Source organism: Stomoxys calcitrans, chromosome 1 (genome assembly GCF_963082655.1).
Source record: "Stomoxys calcitrans chromosome 1, idStoCalc2.1, whole genome shotgun sequence".
Lineage (NCBI taxonomy): Eukaryota > Metazoa > Arthropoda > Insecta > Diptera > Muscidae > Stomoxys > Stomoxys calcitrans.
In genome coordinates, this window is record NC_081552.1 from 180,875,163 (window position 1) to 180,901,337 (window position 26,175).

Consider the following 26,175-nt stretch of genomic DNA (forward strand, 5'->3'; position numbering starts at 1 on the left):
AGATGAAGATGTTACCGGATAAAATAAATATGTTTGTGGTGCTACCATATTAGGTGAGTTCTCACGATACAAACCTTTCTTATGCGTTGCCTTTTATTCTGTCAAAATGGATTCCGTGCCTCAGAATTCAAAAATTGAGTGATACAGAAACTTATGCTTGCAGCCGGTCATGGTACAACTAAGAGGTACCGTCATTAGCACAACAACAAAAAACTACCCCCAACGAAATTACCTTGAGTGGCAAATGCCGTGAATTAGAATGTCAAAGTGGTTTTACTTTGTTTTACAACTTATCTTCTTCAAATATAATTAAGTTTTGTAGCACTGTTTTGTCGCTTATGTGTGGAATATCGGATCAAATAGAATATATCCTCGAGATTTTAGAAAAAATCACAGCTGTGTTATCAAGCCTTTGACACTTAGATTTACTACAAAATCAAAACAAAAATAAAAAATTGTACTCAACGGTTCGCATGACCTCACCTGGCAGTCGACTTACAATTGTTCTAATTTTTAACAATAATCGTTATTACAGCGGTTACGTGCATTGTAGCATTCAATACAAACGAGGTTGTAGCCATGAAAACTGCTTATATTTATTTTTGGTCCTTCTGACCCTAAAAGGCATAATGTACTTCAAATACAAAATTTTAACCAAATCGAATAAAAATCGCACCTAGTTAAGTTCATAAATACAATAAATATAGCCCCCATATAAGCTGATCTCAAATTTGACTATTTAAGCTCGAAAACATTTAATTTTTGTACAAATTAGCTAATATTTGAGTTCGCTGCGCGTCAATCTTGTTCGATTAAGTAAAAATTTAGTACGAGGTGTCTTAAAATCATACAACATTCAAGCTGGTGGTATCCACTTTCGAAACCGGATAAGTGAAACACTTAAAATGCATCAATTTGATTTCAATTATCCGTAATTTTCACTTTAGTGTAGTTCGGATAAGTGTAATTAGTTTCCAGTTAAGCGATATAAACATTAATGCAAGCTAATATCACCCATAGAACTGCCGCACACTTTTGCTGACTTTTAAGTGTTTTTTGCTATGCTATTATTTGAATAGAAAGCATTAAACAATTGTCTAAAGCTGGACAATATCCTGCAATGAAATCTCAATAAGATTTTAAGACCGAAAAAAGAAAGCGCAAACAAACAATAATTTTATATGACTAAAATGTTCTTTTGATTGCCTTTACCATTAAAAATTAATTGTTATTAAAAATATTTTTCTATGCTTTCTTAATTTATAAAATCGATACTTTCACTTAGTTTTTGCTTAATAACAGGCACTTTCGAACCTCTTGATGAACACCCTCTCAATGTTTATTGACCATTTATTTTAATATAAAGTTGTATACTGTGTTCAGACCAAAGCTGTTTTGAAAATTTATAATTCTCTGAAAACGACTCGTTTTTCATTTACACTTTATAAGGAGTCATTCAAAGCATGTGAGTCCAAATAAATGCCTAAATTGTGCTAAATAAACACAGCTTTGAATAATGTCAAAAAATAACAATCTATTTTTTTCCAAAAGCAATTGATAAAATAAATAAAATTTTACAGATAAAGCAAGAAAAAATAAATCTTAACAAAAGCACATCATAACATTTATGTTGGAGTGTGGAAAAGTGAATTTCCAAAACATCTCCACTAGTATGAACGGTTGAGATGTTTTTCAAAACAACAAAAGCAAAACGAGTCGATTTAGACATGACATTACACAAGGTATATTAATTTTATAAGGTAGTGTCACGAGCCCAGCTAATTAAATATTGAGGAGTTTCAGAATTAGCTGTGTTCGGAAACTCAAAAATTTGTGCAAATTTTTACTGGAAGTCGTTCGCGTACTTTATTTGCCAGCAGAAGAGAGCGCGAGATAACGCAAATTTTGACAGGTAGAAAATAGAGAACCTGCAAATTTCTACAAGGACTTTTTGTTAGCAGAAATTTGCAACTTTGAACATATGTTTTGTAAAGGTCAGCTGTTTTATGAAAAGTAGCCGTTACATAAAAATACAAAAGCTAACCCCAAAATGGATCAAAAAGGCAGAGGTAAGTAAATTTTGGACAAATTTGTTTAATTTTCATATACTTCTAATGAAGATTCTTGGCAACAGCTAGTGTTCAGGTACAGAAAACTCGACAAATGTAGTTGTAGTTTTACCTCAAGTCGGGTGTTCTACATTAGAAGGTAAGTGCAAAATTTGCGGAATTATTTGGAAAATCTTGATTTAAAACATTGTATCCTTCTAGACACCAAAAAAAAGAGCAATTATCGGTTTCTTAAGTGTTTTGATGGAATCATCCTCATCGGAGAGCTACGATGAAACCAACACCGTTCCTTTGAATTTGTTAAGGAGGGAAGATGCTGCCATGGGATTGAGTGGGTCTAGCTGAGCAGTAATCAACCAAGCACATCAGCGGTCGTAGCAATTAATTTAGCCACAATATACAAAAGCATTAGATGGCTAGTCCAAGGTATCTTTGTCAGCACAACAAGTATACTTTTGTATATGGTGATGGCATGTAAAGCAGTTGTTGTTGTTGTTGTCGTAGCAGTGTGTTGTACACTGAGGCGGCAGCCATTGCTGATGAAGGACTCCGTCGGGTCAATCCTTCGAAATGTATGCTGATGCTCTGCGAATGGAAATTGTCCAACGAGAGGAGCGGGAGGAGTAGTCCCTCATGCGTCTTGGCTACTGATGACAGATGGGAGATCAGTCTGTACGTCTCCCTCTTGCTCGTGTCCTTTTCAGGTTTCAGTAGCGGGATTAGACTGCCCATCTTCCAAACATCGGGTACTATAATAGTGTTCAGATAGGCTGAGGATAATTGTAAGGTAGTCGCCTCCAGGCAGATTCAGATTCTTCAGCATCCGTGTAGAGATTCTGGCTGGAACCAGCGCCTTGCTCGACTTGGCATCACGGATGACATTCGTAGCTTCGTGCACGATTGTTGTTGAAGCAGTGTGTTTTACACTGAAAGATTCCATCGGGCCAATGAAAAACTCCATCGGGCCAATCCGGTACGTAGAACCGGCTGTCATGTGATTGCACGGTAATTTGTGATGGCTGTCCAGCAGCACAAAGATCACGGATATACGCATGGCTCCCCTTCTAGCCTTTTTACTCTCAATGTACTCAATAAATTGCCGTTTATCTAAGGAAAATACCTCAAAAGTATCGCCAGTATTTTTTGTTTAAAAAAATAGTTTTCCAAGCATGCAAATAAAAAACCACCGAAAATTAGCTGTTTTTCTGCAAATTTTCGTTGGAAGTCGTTCGCGTACTTTTGCTTGCAAATTTTTTAAAGAGAGTAAAATGGTTCTTACGCCAATCCTATTATCATACACATTTCAAACAAATGACAAACGGTAATTTCAAATCTAGAATTCAAAAAGTCTATTGGAAATTTTCAAACGATGGTTTTTTAGTTAAAATTGTTTTATCTAAAAAAGGGGGATTTTACCAAAAAGAAGAAATGCGTAAATTCAATTCTAATAAAACATTTGTTTTGATAAAGAATGCAAAGTGCTTTTGCTTTTAGATACATGAAAGCATTAATATCTGAAAAAGTTATAATAAAATTTTTCCACATGCTTAATTCAGCCTATTGTTCAAGGGACAATCCGAAACTTCAACCACAGTAAATGAATATTTCAAAAACTTTTGACTTCAGATAGCAAATATGATTTCGCCAAATTTTTGAATATCAGGACAGCTTTGTAGACAGTTATTATATCTTAGGACACTGTTACACGGAATTAAACTTTTGTTATACAATCAAACATTACACTATCCCCTGGATGTTCAAATAATGACCTTCTAAAGTAGATAGAGGTCGATGGTGATATCACATCCTGCGCTGTTGTATCGGATGGCATAATACATATGGCTAAGCAAAGTGAAGAACACGAGACTAATGGAAATTCCGAGGAATCAGACGAAGGAAATTAAAAAAAAAACAGAAATCGCTCCGAAACTTCAACCACAGTAAATGAATATTTTAAAAACTTTTGACTTCAGATAGCAAATATGATTTCGCCAAATTTTTGAATAGCAATAAAGGCATATCGTATTTTACTGGAATGTCATGAAATTTTAGAGAAAGGTGTAATGCAGGTACATAGCTTACAAACCAACAAAAAATTAAGAATACATGCACAAAAACAAAAAACATTACATAAGTACTTTCAATATTTATGTATATATATTTTAAGAAGCTTTCTAAATATATACCAATTTATATGGTACTACCAGAAACAGATAAATAATAAAATTTAAGAAAAAAACTTTATTAACCGTGTTTCCGATTTTCCGTGCTCAGCTCGGTCCCGAGTAAGACGGATAATTGGGGTTGAACTGTATTTAAAGTTTTGATAAGTAACTGCTTTGGGTTTAATGTCATTGGGCGTTATGTCATTAATAATTTTTTGGTTATTTGGGTGTTATGTCATATCCATTTCTACCAAGGACCCAAAGTTATTGTCAGAAAATGTTATTGCGCCCAAAAGCGTGCAAAAACAACTAACATTGGAAAAAAATTGGGCATTATGGCATTTGTCGTTTTGGGCGAATAACGCTACGCCGTCCCGTCCACAGGTTGCGGATAGTGGAATGCTCCATTCGTAGAGGCAGGCGATGGATAAATACCTAAAAGGTATTTACCCGGTAAATTGGGTAAATACCTGGGTATTTACCCATTTATACCCAAAAGCTGGGTATTTATAATTTTGCAGATATCTTGGGTATAACAATATTTTCCAAACAATTTTTGATGATTTCGTATTCTTTGTATATAATCCTGATCTTCTGATCTCATAAAATCGGATTTTATTTATATATAGCCGCTATATAGACCGATATCCAGACTTAAAGTCTTAAGGCACTAAAATGGTAATTTTTCATCCGATTTCGATGAAATTTGGCACAGTGGGTTCTGGTAGACCCTTAGCCATTTCTGTGAAGTGTGGTTCATATCGGACTATATTTGGATATAGGTGCTCTTAGACCGACCGCCCCATCTCCCGATATATGGTATGGTAAAAGATCCATTTATTACCCGAATTCGATGAAATTTGGCAGTGTGTTCTGGTAGACCCCTACCCATTCCTGTCAAATGTGGTCCAGATCAGATCATGTTTGGATAAGTCTGCCATATAGACCGATCTCCCGATATGGAGTATTGAGCTCATAAAAGGAGCATTTTTCATCGGTTTATATAGCAGCGGTATCGAGCGGAAAGTTTCCATGAGAGGGTATTTTCGAGCTATTTCGAACGAATAATTTTAAAATCGGATCAAGTTACAATCGATGTTACTCAATTCCATCTTTTTGGTGTTTGAAGCCCACCATGAATAAAGATTTATACATAATTTTTAGATCGTCTGTTAATTAACATTAGCCTGTGTATTAAAAAATAATACAATCAGATTTTTTATAAATAAAAATTTTTATTTTAGAAATAGACAACATTTATCATAAAAAATCAATTTGTAAATATATTTCAACAGCTTTGTTTTTGTTAGTACATCTATGTATGTATACATATATATAATTTGTTCTTTTTGTTTTACTAAAATATGTACATAATATAGATAGATCATTAGAAAAAACACTGTAGGCCCGCTGGGATCAGTTCCGAGTAAAAAAATCCATTAATCATTGGCTAACAATACCTATGAATATACAATATACATATATATATATATATATATATATATATATATATATATATATATATATATATATATATATATATATATATATATATATATATATATATATATATATATATATATATATATATATATATATATATATATATATATATATATATATATATATATATGTAGATGGGTTTTCTAATTCCAATAATAACGTTTAACAAAATTCAGATTTCAGATTTAAATAACTAAGGAGGACAATGTATGTGTATATGATGTAAGTCAGTTTTCACTTATTATTATCTTTATGTTATAAGAAATTCAATCAGTTAATTAAATATTCGTCTCTTTTCCTTGTTTTTATTTTCATGAACTCAACGTAAATAACACTATAATTTTAATGACTACTACTCAATATTTGCAATGCTTTATTAGGAAGCGAACGAAAAATAACTTGCATGTTTTAATAAAATCTAAAATTATTTCATACATTGGGGGGAGTTTTCACTGTTTCCACGTAGGTTTGGAATTGATGATGCTTTTAAAGTCGTTTTCATGTTAAGTGTACACATATGTATTTATATATTTATCAATATGTATATAAATATAGAAATATATTTTTTGTAGATTTTTGGCTTTTAAATACACATCTTGTATAATTGCAAAATAAATTGTACGTTAGTTTTCGGCGTAAAATATTCATTTTTAAATGAGTTGTGCATTTTTACTATACAGAGAAGAAACAAGCTTTCTCGCCGTACTGGATGGTCGTCGGTCCGTTGTAGGAATATCATTTAATTCTTTTGAGTTTTATTTGCTTCAGCTCCATAATTTGATGCCTTGCTGATTTTTGACATATTTATGGCTTTCACCATAAAGAAATAGACTGAAAATTGTAGAAAAAATAAATAAATATTAATAATTTTTCATATTTATGATCAATTAATTTAATTGATTTAATGGCTTCTTGAAAATAGATTTTCATACCCTCTACCATAGGATGGCGGTATACTAATTTTGTCATTCTGTTTGTAACACCTCGAATTATGCGTCTAAGACCCCATAAAGTATATATATTTTTGATCGTCATGACATTTTAAGTCAATAAAGCCAAGTCCGTCTGTCTGTCAAAAGCACGCTAATTTTGGAAGAAGTAAGTTAGGCGCTTTCAATTGTGCACAAATACTTCTTATAAGTATAGTTCGGTTCGGATTGTAAATTGGCCAAATCCTTCCATGTTTTCATATAAATCGATATCCCAATTTGATTTCTTAAGCTTCTAGAGGGCGTAAATCTTATCCGCTTTGGCTAAAATTTGCACGTTGCGTTATGCTATTACTTCAAACAACTGTGCCAAGTATGGTTCAAATCGATCTATAAACTGATATAACTGCCATATAACTTACATCGCGCCTGTTTGTCGAAAGAGTATGGAACCTACTTCTATATTATTTTTTTGTTTACCACATCATTTTTCTATTGTCAAACTGTCGAAGGCGAATAAGTTACAGAATACCACGAAATGTAAAATTTGCCTTTGACCACGACTGTTGTCGATTTTCGCCTTCGACAACGGGAATAAGGGTGATTATGAACCCCCCAACCTTTTTTTTAAATGGATTTACTTGAGGAATAATTTTATTGGCCCCGATGGCTGCTTAAAAAAAGGCCCCAAAAAGACGAAAATATGTCCCAAAAGTATTGTTGTCGTTCTTCATATACCTGTTTTGGGGCATATGTGGGCGTACCCAAACAATTGGCCCCGAATTTTGATATCCCATATTGTCTCGGTGTGCCAAATGTCCGTTTGGGAATTTCTTTGTGGGTTTAGGCGATTGAGGCCCCAAACTCTTGACCTTTTTCAATAAGAGCTCTACACATGATTTTTTTTATCAATGAAATTTCTGTGAAAATACGTTCAATGCTATTATGTATGGAACTTCTGCAAAAGAAATAGTTCTTTTGCAGAAGTCCGGACGCTGAACCCAATTTACGACGATTTTCAAGCATAAATCGGCCGATACTGCAGTGATTTCGCGTTCGATATTCGTTCAAAAAGCGTCGCTGGCTTGTTGGCATAGACCATATACTTGATGTAGCCCCACAGGAAATAATCTAACGGAGTTAAATTGCACGACCAAAGCGGCCTATTGACTGGACCACTTCATAAGATAACGTTTTCTTCAAACTTGGTTTCCAATAAATTGATGGTGACATTCGCTATGTGGCTTGTTGCACCGTCCTTTAGAAACCACATGTCCTCCAAGTCCATATTATCCAATTGGGGCCAAAAGTATCGTGTTATCATTGAACAGTGGCGTTTCCCACTCACAGTAACGTGCAGGTCTTCACCGGGACGGAAGAAGTACGGCCCAATGACACCGTTGACCTATAAACCGTACCAAAGCGTTATTTTCTGTCAAACATCTTCAGTTTGGTTAATATAACTATGAATAGTGCTGCAAACGAACAACGCTTGCAAATTATTGAATGTTATTATCAAAATGCGTGCTCTGTTAAGAAAGTTCAACGCGCGCTTCTTCCATTCCATCGACGATGCTTATTTTTGGCTCAATGGGTAAGTAAATAGGCAGAATTGTCGATTTGGGAGTGAAGACCAGCCAGAAGTCACAGTTTAGGGCGGTTTATGGGCTGGTGGCATCATTAGACTATACTTCTTCAAAGATGATGCGAATCGTAACGTAACTGTGAATGGTGAGCGCTATCGTGAGATGATATCGAACTTTTTTTGCCCAAAATGGAAGAGCTTGCCTTCCATGACATGTGGTTTCAACAAGACGGTGCCACATGCCACACAGCAAGCCTAACAATGGACTTATTGGAAGGCGAGTTCGGTGAACATTTTATTTCACGTTCGCGACCGGTCAATTGGTCACCAACATCGTGTGATTTAACGCCTCTAGACTATTTTTTGTGGGCTATACAGACAAGCCCGCTTCAATTGACGCATTGGAAGACAAAATTGAAGCATTTATTCGTGTGATACCGGCCGAAATGTTGGAAAAAGTATTCCTAAATTGGACTATTTGCATGAAATAATCTTCAAACATTAAATTATATGGACCGTACTATCGATTCAAATAAAGATTTCAAGCATTTTTCTGAATTTTAGGTGTTTTTTCTTTGAAAAATTTTCCTATAGCTCTTAAAAAATTACCCGTTATACTTGACACAGAAATGAAAATGGGCTACATCGGTTCATAATTGGATATATTATTAGTAGAGTCCAGATTTTTATGCAAAATCGAAATTTTGCCATCCGTTATTTGGAAAATCTGTTGGTAATATTGCATATATACATGCGGAATTGAAGTCTTCCAGCCAATATGTGTTCACAAAAATAAATTTTATTGGAAAATGCTACCGAATATGCCAAACAATGTCGTTGTTGTTGTAGCCACATGTCTATATGTGGAGGTGGCGATCCTCATCTAGCTCCTATAGGTGAGCAAGATCGTTCCGGGCCAAAGGACCGATCGGCGCAGGAACATTATGGCCATTGGTTATTTAAAGGCACCAACAACTCGCCTTATCATATTGAGCACCATAGGTACTCAGTATTTATGCAAGAGATGGCACCACCCGACCTCTCACTGAGACGCTCCTCTCCATACGGCTGATTGTCCGGGACTGCGATTGCAGCTACTCCGTATAGAGCAGCAGCTTAGCTACGCCCGGAAGCTCGTAGCTAAGCTTCTCGTGATAACAATTAACACCACACAGAAAGGAGCTCAAAGTTCCAGCCTGTGTAGTGCTCGTAGTTATCCAGTGCCGGCGCCAAATAATATTGTAGAAAGCAACTGGTTGAATTTGCATAAAAATACGGACTTTAACTACGAGCATCAAAAGTTAGTCAAGATTATTGTAAGATTCTGGTAAGAATGTTGAAGATATATATATATACCTTATTTACTTAGGAAAGTATGTATTTTCAATAATCTTGCAAATTTATTTTATCTTAAATATTTTTGCAATAACCTTACAAAAGCCAAAACTGTCACAGGTTTTGACACACTTTTGAGGCTTTGCGTAGCTTTCGACTTGACTTCTTGACCCCTAGAAGACTCCCATATACACTTATCTCCCGAGGCCCAGGAAGCACCTCAGAATTTTGCACCTCATTTTTTATGATTTCCAAAATCCATGGTTAGTTTGTCCAATTGAGTTTAGTCTGATTAGCACCAGTTTAAACCGATCTCCGGATTAGCCTTCTACAAGCTTAGATGCATCAATTATCTCTTGTTTGGCAGGATTATGGTATGTAGAGTAAAATTATGCCTTTTATATAAGGCCATTTTGTGTAAATTTTTAGCAAAAACCATAGTGTTGGGTTACAAAGATTCGCACTGGCTGAACTTAACACGTTCTTACTTGTTTCAATTAAAAATGTACTTGGAAATAGAAACGTTTTCAATTAAAAATGTACTTGGAAATAGAAACGTTTTCAATTAAAAAACTAATTGATTCAATAGATTATAAATACTAAAAAAACTTTAGAAGGACTTTAAAGTAAAAAAGGTTTGGTTAGGTTTTTTTAAGTTTTTCGGATCCGGCGCTTTTTTACTACCATCCACCCAGTACAGGATAACTATAGGCATCACACAGGCTGGAACGTTGAGCTCCGATCGCCGGACCTCAATGTTTCAGCCTGTGTGGTGCTCACAGCTATCCCGTGTTGGGTTTAGGTTGTTTTTGTTGTTGTAGCCACATTTTCATGTGGAGGTGGCGATCGTTGTCAAGCTCCTGTAGGTGAGCAAGCTCGTTCCAGTCCAAAGGGCCGATCGGAGCGGGAACACGGTGGTCATTGGTTATTTAAAGGCGCCAATAACCTGCCTTGTCATATCGAGTATCATAAGCACCCAGTATTTCTGCAAAGTCGGTGCCGCACGGCCTTTCACTCAGACTCTCCGCTCGATACCGCTGATTGTCCGCAACTGCCGTTGCAGCTACTCCGTATGGAGCATTTCACTATCCGCAACATGTGGACGCTTAGCTGCGAGCTACCGGGCTTTATGTGACAGCATTGAACACCACACAGGTCGTACCTCAATGTTCGAGCCTGTGGGTTGCTCACAGCTATCCCGTGCCGGGTGGTTGTTGTAGCAATGTGTTGTACACTGAGGCGGTAGCCGTTGCCGGTGAAGGATCCCATTGTGTCAATCCGATATTTACAATGTGCTGCCATGGGATTGCATGAACATTCCACTAAGGAACAGGGGCAAACTTCTCACATATCAATGGGTGCAGTCCGATTCAAGTTTAAGCTCAATGATAAGGGGCCTCCTTTTTTTATAGCCGAGTCCGAACGGCGTGCCGCATTGCGACACCTCTTTGGAGAGAAGTTTTACATGGCATAGTACTTCACAAATGTTGCCAGCATTAGGAGGGGAAAACCACCGCTGGAAATTTTTTCTGATGGTCTCGCCTGGATTCGAACCCAGGCGTTCAGTGTCATAGGCGGACATGCTAATCTCTGCGTTACGAACACAATGGGATTGGTGTTCGTCAAAAATGTCATTGATATTTGATTTTCATAGAAATTTTAGATTTGTATGGAATTGTCTTGGCGCAAATATATAAGAAGCCCAGGTAATGAAATGACTAATTTTGAATGGCATTAATATAAACTACGTGTATACTATACTTACATATGGCAAGGATGGAGAGGGCAATGGATAGTCCAATCCAATTTTTCAATATCAATGAAGATATTAAATAATAGAGAATCGAAGAAATAGAGAGTAAAAACCAAAAGACAAAGTTCAGGAGGGTACTTAATCGTCTGGGATAGATTTTGCACGCCGTTTCTTTAAAGCCCGATGTTTTGAAGAAGCTACCAGTTGTGTGGAAGCTTTCGATGATTCTATCCTTTTCAATGAATAGATTGTGTAACCATGCTGCTGCTTTTTCCTCATCGGCTGGCACAGTCTCTAAGGGGATGCGTCTGACGAACATGTATCCCTCAACAGGTTTGCCACTCATAAGTGTTGACAAGGTAGGTGGATTCTTAAAGGACAGAGTATAAATTGTATAAACCTTCGTTTTCATAAAACAAAGCAAACAACTACTCACCACTGCATCTTTTTTAAAGGCCAAATTGATGTCATATACAACAGGGCACCGACCACGTAAACTTTCCAAACTGGCGGTAAAACCCTTGGTGCGGGGTATCAAATGGTGTTTCAAAACGGTCATACCACGTTCTTGGGCAAATTTTACGGAAGCCTCATGTTTCTTTTCTGTGAAGCGCGTGCCTTCTGCATTTAGAAGCAACCATGTAGGGTCGGGATACGCATAAACTTCCTTCAGTTGTCGTGCTATAATTTCCCTATCCTTGTCAAAGGAGCGTTCCAGGAAGACAAATTCGGCAAACTTCCAAGCCCATCCAATTACGGGCACATACGAAATAACTTTCTTGGCATAGGCCTTGCAATTGCCCAAAACGCCAACCTTCTCAGTGAACATCCATCCGGCTAACCAATCAATTTCATATGAATGGTTCATAATTAGCAGTACATTCTCTTTTCCGCAATATTTTTTCTCGTCCTCGGCGTCCATGTAAACATTAATTTTACTGTTGGAGAACCAATCGCTTACGAAGGTTAATTCTGGAAATTATAGCATAAATTATACATTATTATAAAAAAATCTTTGGTCTCTTCTGGGGATTACGAGAATTGTAAAACAATTTCTTATACTTACGTGAATACAAGGAATAGCATAAATAGTACATTAGTTTTCGGAAGAGCCATTTATTGATGGGTTTAACTGTCAGAAGAAGAATCAGTTGCATAGCATTTATAACCAACCCTGATGCAAAGAAGGTTATTGCTATGGTGAAATGGAACAGTCTTTCTTTCAATTGAACCACCGGCGAAGACATGATTTTGTACTAAATCCAATCTATCAGTGGCGGCAACTAAAACAAAAAATACCTGCAATAGAAATACAATTGGTTATATCAACAAATGGTAAATGGTACACCAAAAACCGCGCGTGAAACGGAAAACGGTTTGTATACATAAGAATGCATTCTCAAAAAATAATTGCTCATTATCCTAATCACACATTATTTCACAACAACATAAAAACATAAACTGGTATATTTATGTATTTCAAACGTATATGATTTACCAGCGGAAAGTACATTTTGTATTTTGCAAGCTTCTAATGCAAACAATTAGGGTGTTATTTCATATATCAATCGCTAACTTGTAGTTATCTGGTTATTGCTGCTAGATGAAAGTCTTTGATGTGCTGAGAACGTTATACCAGACACAACATTTAAACCCAGTCACATTCGCACACTTTTTATCTAACGCTGGTTTTAGTTTTTAATTAGACTGTACAACAGCCAATCGGGGGGTGGAAAATTACGTTTTTTTGGGGGAAAGGCGGGCGACCCACTTACACTTGGCCACTAATTTTGTACAACAGATTAGCACTGTACTGTGCAAAAATCATTTATTTAAGGCCGATCGAACTTTATTCGCCCGTTTTGGGAGGTTTTGGAGGTGGAGGTACCTTACTCTTTAATACATTTTATGTAGCTTCTATATTATATCGGCTGTTTTATATGGCCGTTTTGTGGGGTTTTGGGGATGGACGTGCCCCCTAGGTGCTTGACCACACATTCAAATATGCTGTTTGGGGTTTTGTATAACTTTCAAGGTAAAAACGTTATTTGGCCTAAATCGGTTTATCCATGCTTCGCTACACCCTAAAGCGAACTATGTGTAGATATAGCTACCATATAGACCGATCTCCCGTGTTAATTATTTGATTTTAATGAAATTTGTAACAGACGTTCCATTAGATCCTTTGACATCTGAACTCATAAAGGCGCATTTACCTTCCGATTTTGATGAAATTTAATCACTGAGTTTTATGTGTATAGTAATATCCTAGGAATTTTGTCCACATGGGGACCTTTTTAGATATATGTACCGTAAAGACCAATCTCCCAATTTATGATCTTGAACCCATAAAAGGAGCATTTTCTACCCGAATAAGATGAAATTTGGAACAATGAGTTGTATTTCCCGTCTCCTGATTTAAGGTCATTGGCGAATAAAAGTCTAATTTTTTATCCGATAGGGCAAACAAAAATTTTGTGTGAGTGAATCCACAAAAAATTTTTAGGGTTCACAAATGTTGATGGTTCAATGGTAGGAACTAGAAGGCATCTTCCTTCTTCTGTTTCTGTGGTATCACAATGGACGAAAACGTCAAAGTGAGTCTGATGGTAGACTGCCACTTAAACCTTGGGTCTTTCAGTTGTATTAGACTGATCGAGGTCAGATCATATTTGGATAAAACTGTCATATAACCTGTTTCATTTAAGGTCATGGGCACATAAAAGTCCAATTCCGACAGCTCCTTGCTGGATCAACCTTGTTGCAGTTTTTTTTTTGTTTGTAAGATTTTTCTTATTACTACTCCAAAAGATTAAGGATTTATTTTATTTAAATTTTTGCCTAAGATACACTTATTTTTTTATACAAACATCCTACGAGAGATATTACATTTTAAATTTAAAACTAACGACTTCGTCAGCAACCACAGGTGGTTGATTGAGCAAGAGTGGCATGATTTAATTTCAAATGGGAACAGAAATATGTCCATGTGTATTCGATTAAAACGGCAACACTCAATCGTTTTTTATTCCAATCAGCGTGCTTCGATTCTTTCTTTCCTTTCCTCGACCTCGAAGTAAACGTGCACCTCCGCTGCCAGTCAATTATACCATAACGTTTTGGAATTGAAACAAATATTAATTTGGAATAATCAGTTGATCGCGCTGAAATATCTTTTAAACGAACAGGTGTTTTGTGATCTTACGCTTTATAAAAAAATATAGCATAGCAACACATGGTAAAAAAGGTCGCAAAGAAGCATATGTCCAGAAAAATCATAAAAGTCATAACATTCCACTCCACACCGAATTTCAAATTTTGTCTTGCCTAAAGCGGAGACAAGAAAAAAAACACTGCGTTTACAACAACAAGCAACGACTTTTTATGATCTCCCGCATACAAGTTTTTTTTTTTCATCAACAACAAACCCATGACAATTGCAGGTCTAGGGATCTTTGTAATTTCATAGTTCCGTACACTTCCGGACTAAAAGATTGAGAGCAGCCCTGTTAAGTCACTCACTTTTGCTTAAGTAATGTTAATAACATAGAATAATGAAGTATTTAACATAAGGCTGTTTTTTAATAGCATTGTTTTTTTTTATTCGTAGTCTAACAGTTTTAATCTTAATGGCATAAGCCAGGCTTTACTTTATATTCCTAATTACAAAAAAAAAAGATAAAAAGAATAACAACATAAAGTGCTTGAGAGAATTTGCTATGTAAATTCTTTATATGGCCCAAAAATCTGTTTGGATTATGGGGGCATGTTAGTTAGGTATTTATTTTCTCTTGTTAATGCTCAACGATGATTGATTCTGTTGGAATATTTTAATGATAATTTTAATTTGGAATATATTGCAGAATAAGTATGGATTGAGCTCAATGCATCGTTGCAGAATGCTACGACTGTGGGAACATTTTTGGTCCAACAATTTCCATTTATTACACATTATCGTTATCCTAATATGAGGATCTAAAAACGTAAGTCAAGCCTTATGTTTTCGATTTTTTTTTTGGTACTTAGAGGAACCTTCGAATGAGCCAAATTTGATGTTAGTTTCTTATTATTTCGTATACAGAAGTATACGGTCGATTTATATTTTCTAAGCTTAAATTAGCAATAGATTTAAAAGTTATACTTGATTTTTTAATAAAATAATAATGAATTGAAACATGAGATAAATATTTTCCGATATGGGAATGGTGGACAAATTTGCATTTGTCCCTTAAAAATTAAGAACATATCGTAGAATAAGTTGTATGAATTATTGAATTGTATTGTGAATTGATATGAATTGTCTAGCGTATAAGAGATCCTTTTTTGCCATCCGTACTAGATTGTAAGACTATTGTGAATTGTTAGTTATAAGCCTTTTAGTACTGCAGCTCACTTGCCCTTTCTGTAATTTTTAAAACTTCACTTCTTACACAACCGCAGCAAGGTGAGCATCCACACTTTTTTCTCCTCTCCTAATAACACCCTTACCTTTGTAATCTCGCAACCGAAACACTTACCATCCTTTTATTTCCACTTGTCTCTTTTGGGTTTATCTCCTCTTTTTCTAACTTATTATTCCTCTGTGCGTGAGGAATAATAAGCTTAGTAAACCGCCTAAATTACAGTCCACTCATCATCAGCCATCGAGGGAATTCCGATTGTGACGTCATCTCTCTCGATCACTCACCCCCGCTCCGTCTACATTGGAAGCCCAGTCGTGCTCATGGTCCTTCGAAGCCGTCCACTGAGACAACCAGAGACAACCATCGATTGAGGTAAATCCCATCTACATTGACATACATACATAGTTGTGTGCCATCGTTTCGCAAACGTAAATAAAGAACAGAAGAAGTAAAAAAGTACCAACCAAGACATTTGTCAACAAGAGAAAGAATAAGGAAAAAGATCAAAAAAAAAAAAAAAAAAAAACAAACAAACCAAAAGGGCTGCTGCCTAAAAGCACTGGTTGGTACATACAAATAGAAATAAAGAAATACGCGCCAATTCTCTTCTCATATGATCACTTATATACGTATGAGTGTATGTTTATGCATCTGCCTACCCGCTCCCATTCTGTTCTGCCTACGCTGCGCTGCCTACTCGGTACTGCCAACTCCGTACGTATTGACTCTGTCGCTGAACAACAAGCAGAGCCCTCTCGTTTAGCCACCTGATACACACACGCACTTACATTAATGGTCATCATCCGCATGTTTGTTTTGCCCTAGTTGTTCCCATTGGAATATTTGTTTTTGAAGAGGAACAAAACAAACTACGTGTTATTAGGTGTTACCAGATTGTTTGTTTTGTATTGAATTGCGGGATTCGTAATTATTTTTCTCAATTTCCCCCGCTTAATTAAATCAATTAAAAAAGGTATTTGGAACAGGAAAACAAGAATTTCCTTGACGTTTGGCATCTTTGGAAGAGTTTGTTATTAGTTAATACACGATCATAATTATTTTTTTTTTATTTTTGATTTGCGTATATAAATCATTAATCACTGAAGTAACAAGAATCTGTGTGCAGTATTTGGCAACAGTGCATGCGTACGGCACCGTATGAGTACATACCCTCACTCAGCAGGCATACACTTAGAGAAAAAAGCTCAATGAATAAAGCGGCAGTTTGACATTTTGATTCATATGCAATTTGAATTGAATGTCTTGGAATCGTCAATACACTAACAGAATTATACACACATATTTACTAACTCATAAATTTCGAACCATATACACATTTTACCTGTTTTTTCAGCCTTTCTGTGAACTTGTTTGACAAGTTAAAGAATTTCTATGAATTAAACAGAGATATTTGAAGAAATTTATCAAGCTTTGGAGAAGTATGTGTTTTTAGATTTTTGAGAAATTCACTTACACATATCAGCTGATAAGCCACTCTAGATAAATTTCAACAGATATCATCTGAACATTTGTCAATTATTGAATAATTGCTCGCAATTAGTACGCGGCAGTGTATAGTTGTGAGAAAAGGCGACAAGTTCTCTTTTGCCACACTCCTCTACAACAGAACCTTTTCCTTTTTGATTGTAATGCAATTCAAATTGACGGTTCTCTGTCTATTGAACTGCAGTTTATAAGTTTGGTGCAATTCAATTAAAATTGAATTTTCGGACACCACTTATCCCTCCGACTATGCTCATCACGGGAATTTCAGTCCCTCACGTCTAATGTTATGAATTATTTGGATTAGCTGTGAAATCTTGCCTTTGGTATTCTCGCCTTTAAATCTAAGACTGCTCTTTAGACGCCCGCAAAGATTCTGAGTTTTTAAAATTATATTTGGCATATTATGCAGAACCCGCTACTTTAATTATTCGGAATCTTATCACCTCTCTTACTAGGTGAACAATTTTGGTTATTCAACGAAGCTTTACGCTTGCACTCAACCCAATCGCAAATCAAAATTGTTTCTATCTCCCTGTGTTTCCAGAGGCAAATAGATTTCTCACGACAGTACACCAAATAATTCTTCTGCGCTACTTTCTTGGACAAGAGTTGAAATCTCTACTCGAAGTAATTCTTCTGCACTATTTTCCCAGACAGGAGTTGAAATCTCTTCACTCTTCGCTTATTTGCTCTATTTCTCATTGTTCACTCTATTGTACGGAATCAGTACAGAATGAACTTAGAGGAAGCCACCACGGACATGGCTTCTCTGCCTTCGGGATCTAATCCTTTATCGAATCCCACTTCCGCAATTAAGACTTCGTCGAATCAAGACAAGTTTCTCTTTGATTGCGACCATTTGATCAACTTTTGCACTCAATTTGAACAGAGTGACATTCAGGATCAAACTGATTCGGTATTGGAAGTAAAGTTAGAGGACCTCGAGAATCGGTGGCAACGACTTCAGGCTACCTATGAAGGTCTCATGCTAGCTCCAAGAAGTGTCAATACCAAGGACTACAGGGACAACGCTAGAGTTAATTTCAATGCCAGCTCCGAAGCCTATTACATGGCAAGGTCCCAAATCCTGGATATTCTGAGAATATCAGGAGGAAATGCTCGCCAGAACGCTAGGCACAGCCTTATTCCGGCTTATATTCCCCAGCCTTCGGTTGATCACTCCTCTCAAGAGGTGGCTGGCAGTTACATCAAAGTGCCTCCCTGTGATACAGAGGTATTTAAAGGGGGTTACGAGGAATGGCCATCATTCCGTGACATGTTCACGGCCGTTTACGTTAACCATCCAAAATTGACGAGAGCTCAGAAGTTATATCATCTGCGGAACAAGACTAGAGGTGCAGCTGGCGCCATAGTCAAGAGATTCACTCTATGCGATGAAAACTTCGAACTCGCTTGGAGTGCTCTAAAGGCTCGTTATGAGAACAAGCGGGTCTTAGTAGACAATCAATTAAAGGTTCTCTTCAACATTCCTATGGCATCTGTGGAGAATAGTGAAGCAATTCACAAAATTCAATCCACCGTGAATGATTGCCTGTGCACTCTCGAGACTCTTGACGTCAATGTAGAAAGCTGGGATCCCATACTCTTATACTTGGTTTCGACCAAGTTGCCAGATGAAACGCTGGCTCTGTGGGAGCAATCCCTCAAATCTCACCGCGATCTTCCTACCTGGAAACAGCTCGATGAATTCCTCATCAACAGGTACGAAATCGTGGAACGGCTCTCGAGCATAAAAGCCACAAAGACCAGAAGTTCGCTCCCGTCTCAAAGCAGTGGTAAGGTTCAAACTTATCACTCGCAAGAAAAGCTAAGCTCTTCTTGCCCCCTATGCAGTTCCGACCACACCATAAGAAGTTGTGGACAGTTTCGGAAATATACTGCGCAACAACGCATAGATTTTGCATACAAGCACAAGTTATGCATAAATTGCCTCTCCTCATCTCATCTCAAGACAAATTGCAAAAGTGTGAACACCTGTATAATTTGTCATAAGCCACACCACACTCTGCTTCATCTAAGAAGTAATCCAGAAGTGGAAACTGAAGATCAGGCAACCCATTCTAGTCGCGAGGATGACAAGGGTCAAATGAAATCGTCTGGCATGAATTCGAGAAACACGGGTCATAATGAGGCTCCCTCAACTTCAGGCGCAAGGCGCCCCTCTCACGTTCAGGCCAATTTCTCGTCCAACAACGAAATGATTTTGTTACGAACAGCTCTGGTTCGGATGGAACATCAAGGGGAGTTGTTTACGTTAAGAGCTCTTATTGATCCTGGTTCTCAACGAACCTTTATAACACAGCGAATTCAGAAGCGCTTACAAATTCCCACTTCTAAAGCGCATTTTGAGATTTTTGGTATTGGCGAACAGACTCAAACGTCAAATAAGGAATGCCAACTTGTCATTGTGGCGGAGAAATACGATGTTCGCTTCACAGTCTCGGCAATAGTATTGCCTAAAATGACAAAATGGCTTCCTTCCGTCTCATTCAAAATCTCAAATCCGTCCGAGTTGGAGGAGTTAGATCTGGCCGATCCAAACTTCAACAAATCCGCTCAAATTGACCTAATTTTAGGCAATGATTCTGAACGATTCATTAATATGGAAGGAATCAGGAGGAATATATGTGGCGATACCTCAGCATACAATACAGTTTTTGGCTGGGTATTGAGCGGTCCAATGCAAACTGAGAGAATTTTATCATTTTCCACGAACGTGGTGGAATTCGAGGATATAGAAATCAGCGAACTTCTGAGAAAATTCTGGGAGCAAGAAGAGGTACCCATGGCTCCTCCTCTTTGTGAAGATGATCAGTTTTGCGAAGAGTTCTACTCTAAAACTACCTCCAGGTCGCCGGACGGTAAATACGTCGTGAGACTGCCTTTCAAAGCAGAATTCTCCGACTCCCTCTCTCTTGGCTCATCTCGCTTTCTGGCTCTGACTCAGTATAATCGGATGGAGACAAAGCTCTCTAATGATCCCGAGCTAAAAACCGAGTACAATTCGGTTTTAAACGAGTACATTTCTCTTGATCACGCTCAGGAGACCTCGTCTCAGGAAATCAACTGCGATGGACGATACAATTCATTTTATCTCCCACACCACGCAGTCGTCCGTCCAGAACACAAGTCCACGAAGGTGAGAGTTGTGTTCAACGCATCTCGTAGGAGCAAATCTGGTTATTCGCTGAATGATGTGCTCCGCACAGGACCTACACTGCAAACCGATTTAACGTCTGTGATCCTCAATTGGCGCCGATACCGATATGTGTTCGGTGGCGACATTCAGAAGATGTATAGGCAAATATGGCTACATCCGATCGACAGAGCATATCAACGCATACTTTTCAGACCGGATCCTAACGGACCGGTGAAGGATTTTGAACTAAAAACGGTTACCTTTGGTCTGAACTGCGCACCGTTTTTAGCAATTCGCACTCTATTGCAACTCGCCTCTGATTCCGAGGATGAGTTTCCGAATGTCGCAAAGACACTGAGGAAGGAGACTTATGTCGACGACATTCTGTCTGGTGGCTTCACTATAGAGGACACTATCCGCAAGCAAGAGGACTTGATATCAGTTCTGGGGCAAGCAGGGTTTCCTCTTGTGAAACTGACTGCAAACGACCCACAATTACTTGCCCGGCTTCCCAAAGAGAGTCTCTATGACTCTGACTTCTTGCGTTTCGATGAAGCGAGCACAACGAAAACCTTGGGTATCAAATGGAATGCGCTTACTGATTCTTTCAGTTACACCCTCGGCGCTCTTCCAACAGATCAGCCCATGAGCAAACGCAAGGTACTGTCTGCCGTTGCTCAGTTATTCGATCCTGCAGGATGGGTGGCTCCCATTGTAATCAGGTCGAAGATACTGATGCAGCAACTTTGGCTAGAAGGTTTGGATTGGGACGACGAACTCGGCTCAGAAACTCTAATGAAGTGGAATTCTCTGATATCCGACTTGAATCACATCGGATCAATCTCCATACCCAGATGGCTACAGTACTATCCGACTGATACAGTAGAGATTCACGGGTTCGCCGACGCGTCTCAGGCGGCGATCTGTGCATGCGTCTACATTAGGTGTCGGGCCTCAAAATCCGTTGTATCCTCGAATTTACTCGTTGCGAAGAGTAGAGTGGCTCCACTGAAGCCTGTATGCCTACCACGTTTGGAGCTCAATGGAGCCTTTCTCTTGGCAAAACTTGTCAACATTGTGCTATCCACTTTCGATCTGGACATTAGTGGCATAACTCTTTGGACGGACTCATCCATTGTCCTTGGATGGTTAACAAAACCACCATGGACATGGGAAACATACGTGGCCAATCGGACGTCCAAGATTCATGACCTTCTTCCAGGGGGGACATGGCGACATGTCCCTACTCACGACAATCCAGCCGACCTCGGCACAAGAGGTTGTAGGCCGCAAGACCTCACATGCAACTCATTGTGGTTTCATGGCCCAAATTGGCTGACGAACCCACCGTCAGAATGGCCAAACAGGAACCCTTTGGTATCCCCTGGAATGGGAAAGCGCATGAATATCCAGGTTATGCACGAGACAGTGGAAGACTCAGACATCCTGCTCAGATTCTCGTCATACCCCCGAGCACTTAGGGTAGTCTCCTATATATTCAGATTCTACTATAACTGCCTTGCTGAATCTAGAGGGACCACTAGTAACTCCTCTCCAATTCTTACCCAAGATGAGGTAAGAAACACGAAATTCCGTCTGATAATGTTGGCCCAGATGAAGTGGTACCCAGACGAATACAAGCAGGTTAGTAGTTCTGAAGAACTCTCCAACAAAAGCTCACTACAATGTCTGAACCCCTTCCTGGATCGGGACAAGGTCCTACGCGTTAATGGTCGACTCGCGGCTTGTTCTTTACCCTACAACGAGAGATTTCCTATCATACTTCCAGGGAACTCTCGGCTTTGCCACCTTTATTTGCTCCATTTGCACGAATTTCTCGCCCACGGTGAATGCATCCTAATGTGTCGTATGATTCAGACAGAATTTCACATCTCACGTCTCAGACCAAGGGTGAAGGGCATTATTCACAAGTGCAAAACGTGCATCATCTTCAAGAAGAAGCCTTGCTCCCAGATTATGGCTCCGCTCCCTCTTGACAGATGTACAATAACACCACCATTTCACGTGACGGGCATAGATTTCGCAGGGCCCTTTGATCTCAAAAGTTCAGCTCTTCGCAGAGCCCCTCTCTTAAAGGGTTATGTAAGCATTTTCGTGTGCTTCTCAACAAAGGCTGTGCATTTAGAGCCATGCTCCGAGCTCTCCACGGCGGCATTTGAAGCCGCCTTTTCTCGATTCGTTGGGAGGCGAGGCCTACCTCGTAAGGTAGTATCTGATAATGGCAGGAATTTCGTGGGTGCCAGTCGAAAGATGCTACGAGAGTTTAGGAGTTTCATTCAGGTTGCAGCAAGCGACATTGCTGAGAGGTACTCTACACAGGGCTTTGAGTGGCAGTTTATACCCCCTCATGCTCCACATATGGGTGGGCTTTGGGAATCGGCCGTGAAATGTTTTAAGCACCATTTCAGGAGAGTGGCTGGCGCTCATTTATTCACGTTCGAGCAATTTGCCACATTACTTGCTCGTATTGAAGGAGTTCTGAACTCTCGCCCCATCTCTGCCGTCTCTGAGGATCCGAATGATCTCACGGCGCTGACTCCCGGACATTTTTTGAAAGGCGCTCCGATAATGTCATTTCCCGAGCCTTTGGCTGGGGATATCTCCGTGGTAAATAGGTGGGTGAAGTTGAAGGCCATCCATCACCAGTTTGCTATACGATGGAAAGAGGAGTATCTGAGGACGCTGCAGAAGCGTTATAAATGGAAGACCACTTCTCCCAATGTGAAGGTCGGTGATCTTGTAGTCGTAATGGACGATCTACTACCGCCTAGTGACTGGCGACTGGGAAGAGTGTCTAAGACCTACAGCGGTTCCGATAGGAACACCAGAATTGCGGATGTGAAGATCGCATCCGGGGTCATTACTCGACCAATCGTTAAACTATGTCACTTACCCATACTTGATCAAACCCAATAGGGGAAATTATTACCGCATAAGTGTGTCTGCTTCTCCCCTCATTTCCATTTCCTTTACTTTTCATACCCGTTTATATACTCTATCTCACTCTCATTTGTTTTCTCATTTCTTGCTTACCTCAACAGTCAATAAACATCTGTCTACTTTCAGGTCAAAATGAGTGCCCAAAACCTCTACAAGTGCATGTTGTGCAAAAAACGCCATGCCCTCAGATACTGCCCAATTTTCATCCAGATGACGGTGGAGGACAGGAGGGTAGTAGTTCGACAGCACAACTACTGCCGAAATTGTCTGGCGAAAAGCCACACAATTGATGACTGCCAGTCGGCAGATACTTGTCGAAAATGTGGGTTTCGGCATCACACCATGCTGCACCCACGAAAACTCACCTTCAACTCCAGCAGCTCTACCATCACCACCAAATCGACCTCATCAAGACAACAACCCCAAAAGAAACCACCAACTTTAGCACGGCCTCGACGACAACAATCAACATCAACTCCGGCCCAACGCAAACAACCAGCTAAATCACGCCTTGGCCAACGTCAACACACAGCCTCAGCTGGTCAACAACAGCGACAACCCAAAAAACGCTACAGGTCTCAGAGTCAAAGAGGCCGCCTGCCACCAAAGCCAAGACCTCAGCAAAAGCCAAGACCTCAACAGAAGCCAAAGCCACAGAAAGCCAAAAAAGAACGCTCAGCAGCCCCTCAACCGAATTACTTGATACTGTCAGAGGCTATAAAGTCCTTGGCGACCGTACTTTGCGCTTCCTCATCAAATTTTGCGTAACCGCAAGGCCGGCGCCATGGACAAATTTGCATTTGTCCCTTAAAAATTAAGAACATATCGTAGAATAAGTTGTATGAATTATTGAATTGTATTGTGAATTGATATGAATTGTCTAGCGTATAAGAGATCCTTTTTTGCCATCCGTACTAGATTGTAAGACTATTGTGAATTGTTAGTTATAAGCCTTTTAGTACTGCAGCTCACTTGCCCTTTCTGTAATTTTTAAAACTTCACTTCTTACACAACCGCAGCAAGGTGAGCATCCACACTTTTTTCTCCTCTCCTAATAACACCCTTACCTTTGTAATCTCGCAACCGAAACACTTACCATCCTTTTATTTCCACTTGTCTCTTTTGGGTTTATCTCCTCTTTTTCTAACTTATTATTCCTCTGTGCGTGAGGAATAATAAGCTTAGTAAACCGCCTAAATTACAGTCCACTCATCATCAGCCATCGAGGGAATTCCGATTGTGACGTCATCTCTCTCGATCACTCACCCCCGCTCCGTCTACATTGGAAGCCCAGTCGTGCTCAAATGGTGCGTTGCAAGATAAATGGTAATGTGGTAAAGTAATTTCGTGGTTATAGACCGATTTAAGGAAATGGATTTAGCATTCAACGGACACGAAATTCATTAAGAGTAGAGGGTGGTTATCGTTTGTAAAGTGTCCTGGGCGATAACAACATCTTTCGTCCTCATAGAACAAGCTAAATAGTATTCTTAAATTTTATTGCCATAGTTTCGATCCCTTTTATTGTATGTTCATTTGTTTTAAAGTCTTAGGATGTGCATATTTTTAGTTCTTATTGTTGTCTCAGTAGCTCTTTCAGCAAGGTCAAAGGACCCTCCCCTATCCGGCGAGCTAAGTTTTTTTTACATTCTAAGCAGACCAAGTTAAAGAAAAGGAAAATTTTATACATATTCAGAACTTAAGGCAACAACCTAATACCAAATTTCAAAGTCTCTTTACCTAAGTTTCATATTTTAGTGGATACTTAAGTGGCGGCCCCAGGTACATGCCTCCAAATAAGAGTATCAGATTCGTACTTTATTCCTACTCTCCGGTCGTCCTATGTCTGATTTGGCTTTTTTGTGGTTATTTTAGGAGTTATTTGGAAGTCCGCAACACTTAGCCCGAATTTAAGAACCACATTTTTATTAAAATCCGAACACCTATCAATTCAATATTTTCTGCCAAATTTTGTCCATATTCGTAGACTATTCTCAAAAACTTATTATTTGAGTCGCACATCGCTCATGTCGGCTTACTTTTTCCTTTGGAAATTTATGGGGATGGGCTTCCTCCCTGAGAGTTGGTGGCAAATATTCCAAATTTACATGTCCGTTAGGGGATGAGAAGGCAGCATACAGTCCCAAAAAAAACACACACTATGTTTTTGGGGCTGAATGGCCTCCAACACCTATGACCTGTTCCTATAGGGTCATGTAGCTTATGATTTTTCCAGACCACAATGTATGGAAATTTCAATAAGTGGTTCGGCATTTTTCGTGTTTATGTGGATCAAACAAATAAAAAACCTTTTAATTTGTATATAAGACTAAATGGGCGCTAAAAAGATTTGGACAAACTCCAGAAAATAAAACAAGTAAAAAGCATTATGTTTAGCCCGGTCGAGTGTAACCACCAAGGACTTATATCTTGCAGACATTTGTCCTTATAATATTGGGTTGCCCAAAAAGTAATTGCGGATTTTTTAAAAGAAAGGAAATGCAATTTTAATAAAACTTAGAATGAACTTTAATCAAGTATACTTTTTTTACGCTTTTTTTCTAAAGCAAGCTAAAAGTAACAGTAAAGCAAGCTAAAAATAACTGACAGAAGAAAGAATGCAATTACAGAGTCCAAAGCTATGAAAAAATTTGTCAACGCCGACTATATGAAAAATCCGCAATTACTTTTTGGGCAACCCAATATAATATGTCTATTCCAAAGATCCGTCGAAATCGAGTAATAAATTTGATCCTTATATGGCTAAAAACTCACTACTTTGTCGAAAACTTCTGTCTTTTGTTCA

The 26,175-nt window shown here is 38.5% G+C and overlaps 2 protein-coding genes and 1 long non-coding RNA gene across 4 annotated transcripts in view; 2 read left to right on the forward strand and 1 right to left on the reverse strand.

Moving 5' to 3' along the window:
* The first annotated feature begins 1,636 nt into the window (after positions 1 to 1,636).
* On the forward strand, positions 1,637 to 4,403 carry LOC106086420 (uncharacterized). Its single transcript, XR_001221128.2, has 4 exons — positions 1,637 to 1,742; positions 1,804 to 2,069; positions 2,135 to 2,208; positions 2,271 to 4,403. It is a non-coding gene; the product is annotated as an uncharacterized LOC106086420 (long non-coding RNA).
* A 1,826-nt stretch (positions 4,404 to 6,229) lies between these two features.
* The window catches only part of LOC106086436 (1-acyl-sn-glycerol-3-phosphate acyltransferase delta), a 52,233-nt gene continuing 32,287 nt past the window's right edge, over positions 6,230 to 26,175 (reverse strand). For both annotated transcript variants that reach the window (XM_059371058.1, XM_013251117.2), the window contains exons 2-5: positions 12,406 to 12,638; positions 11,776 to 12,311; positions 11,352 to 11,709; positions 6,230 to 6,568 (exon numbers count right to left, since the gene is read on the reverse strand). In XM_059371058.1, coding sequence (XP_059227041.1) covers positions 6,477 to 6,568; positions 11,352 to 11,709; positions 11,776 to 12,311; positions 12,406 to 12,586 — 1,167 coding nt within the window. In that variant the 5' untranslated portion in view covers positions 12,587 to 12,638 and the 3' untranslated portion in view covers positions 6,230 to 6,476. The remainder of the gene's footprint in view (positions 6,569 to 11,351; positions 11,710 to 11,775; positions 12,312 to 12,405; positions 12,639 to 26,175) is intronic.
* LOC131998576 (activating signal cointegrator 1 complex subunit 2 homolog) lies at positions 16,098 to 24,458 on the forward strand. Its single transcript, XM_059371060.1, has 2 exons — positions 16,098 to 16,114; positions 23,496 to 24,458. The coding sequence occupies exon 2, from the start codon at positions 23,502 to 23,504 to the stop codon at positions 24,135 to 24,137; it is 636 nt and encodes a 211-aa protein (XP_059227043.1). The 5' UTR covers positions 16,098 to 16,114; positions 23,496 to 23,501; the 3' UTR covers positions 24,138 to 24,458.

Bases quoted from the DNA above. Each gene is read 5' to 3' on its own strand.
- LOC131998576 (XM_059371060.1), top strand. From the start codon at position 23,502: ATGAGTGCCCAAAACCTCTACAAGTGCATGTTGTGCAAAAAACGCCAT.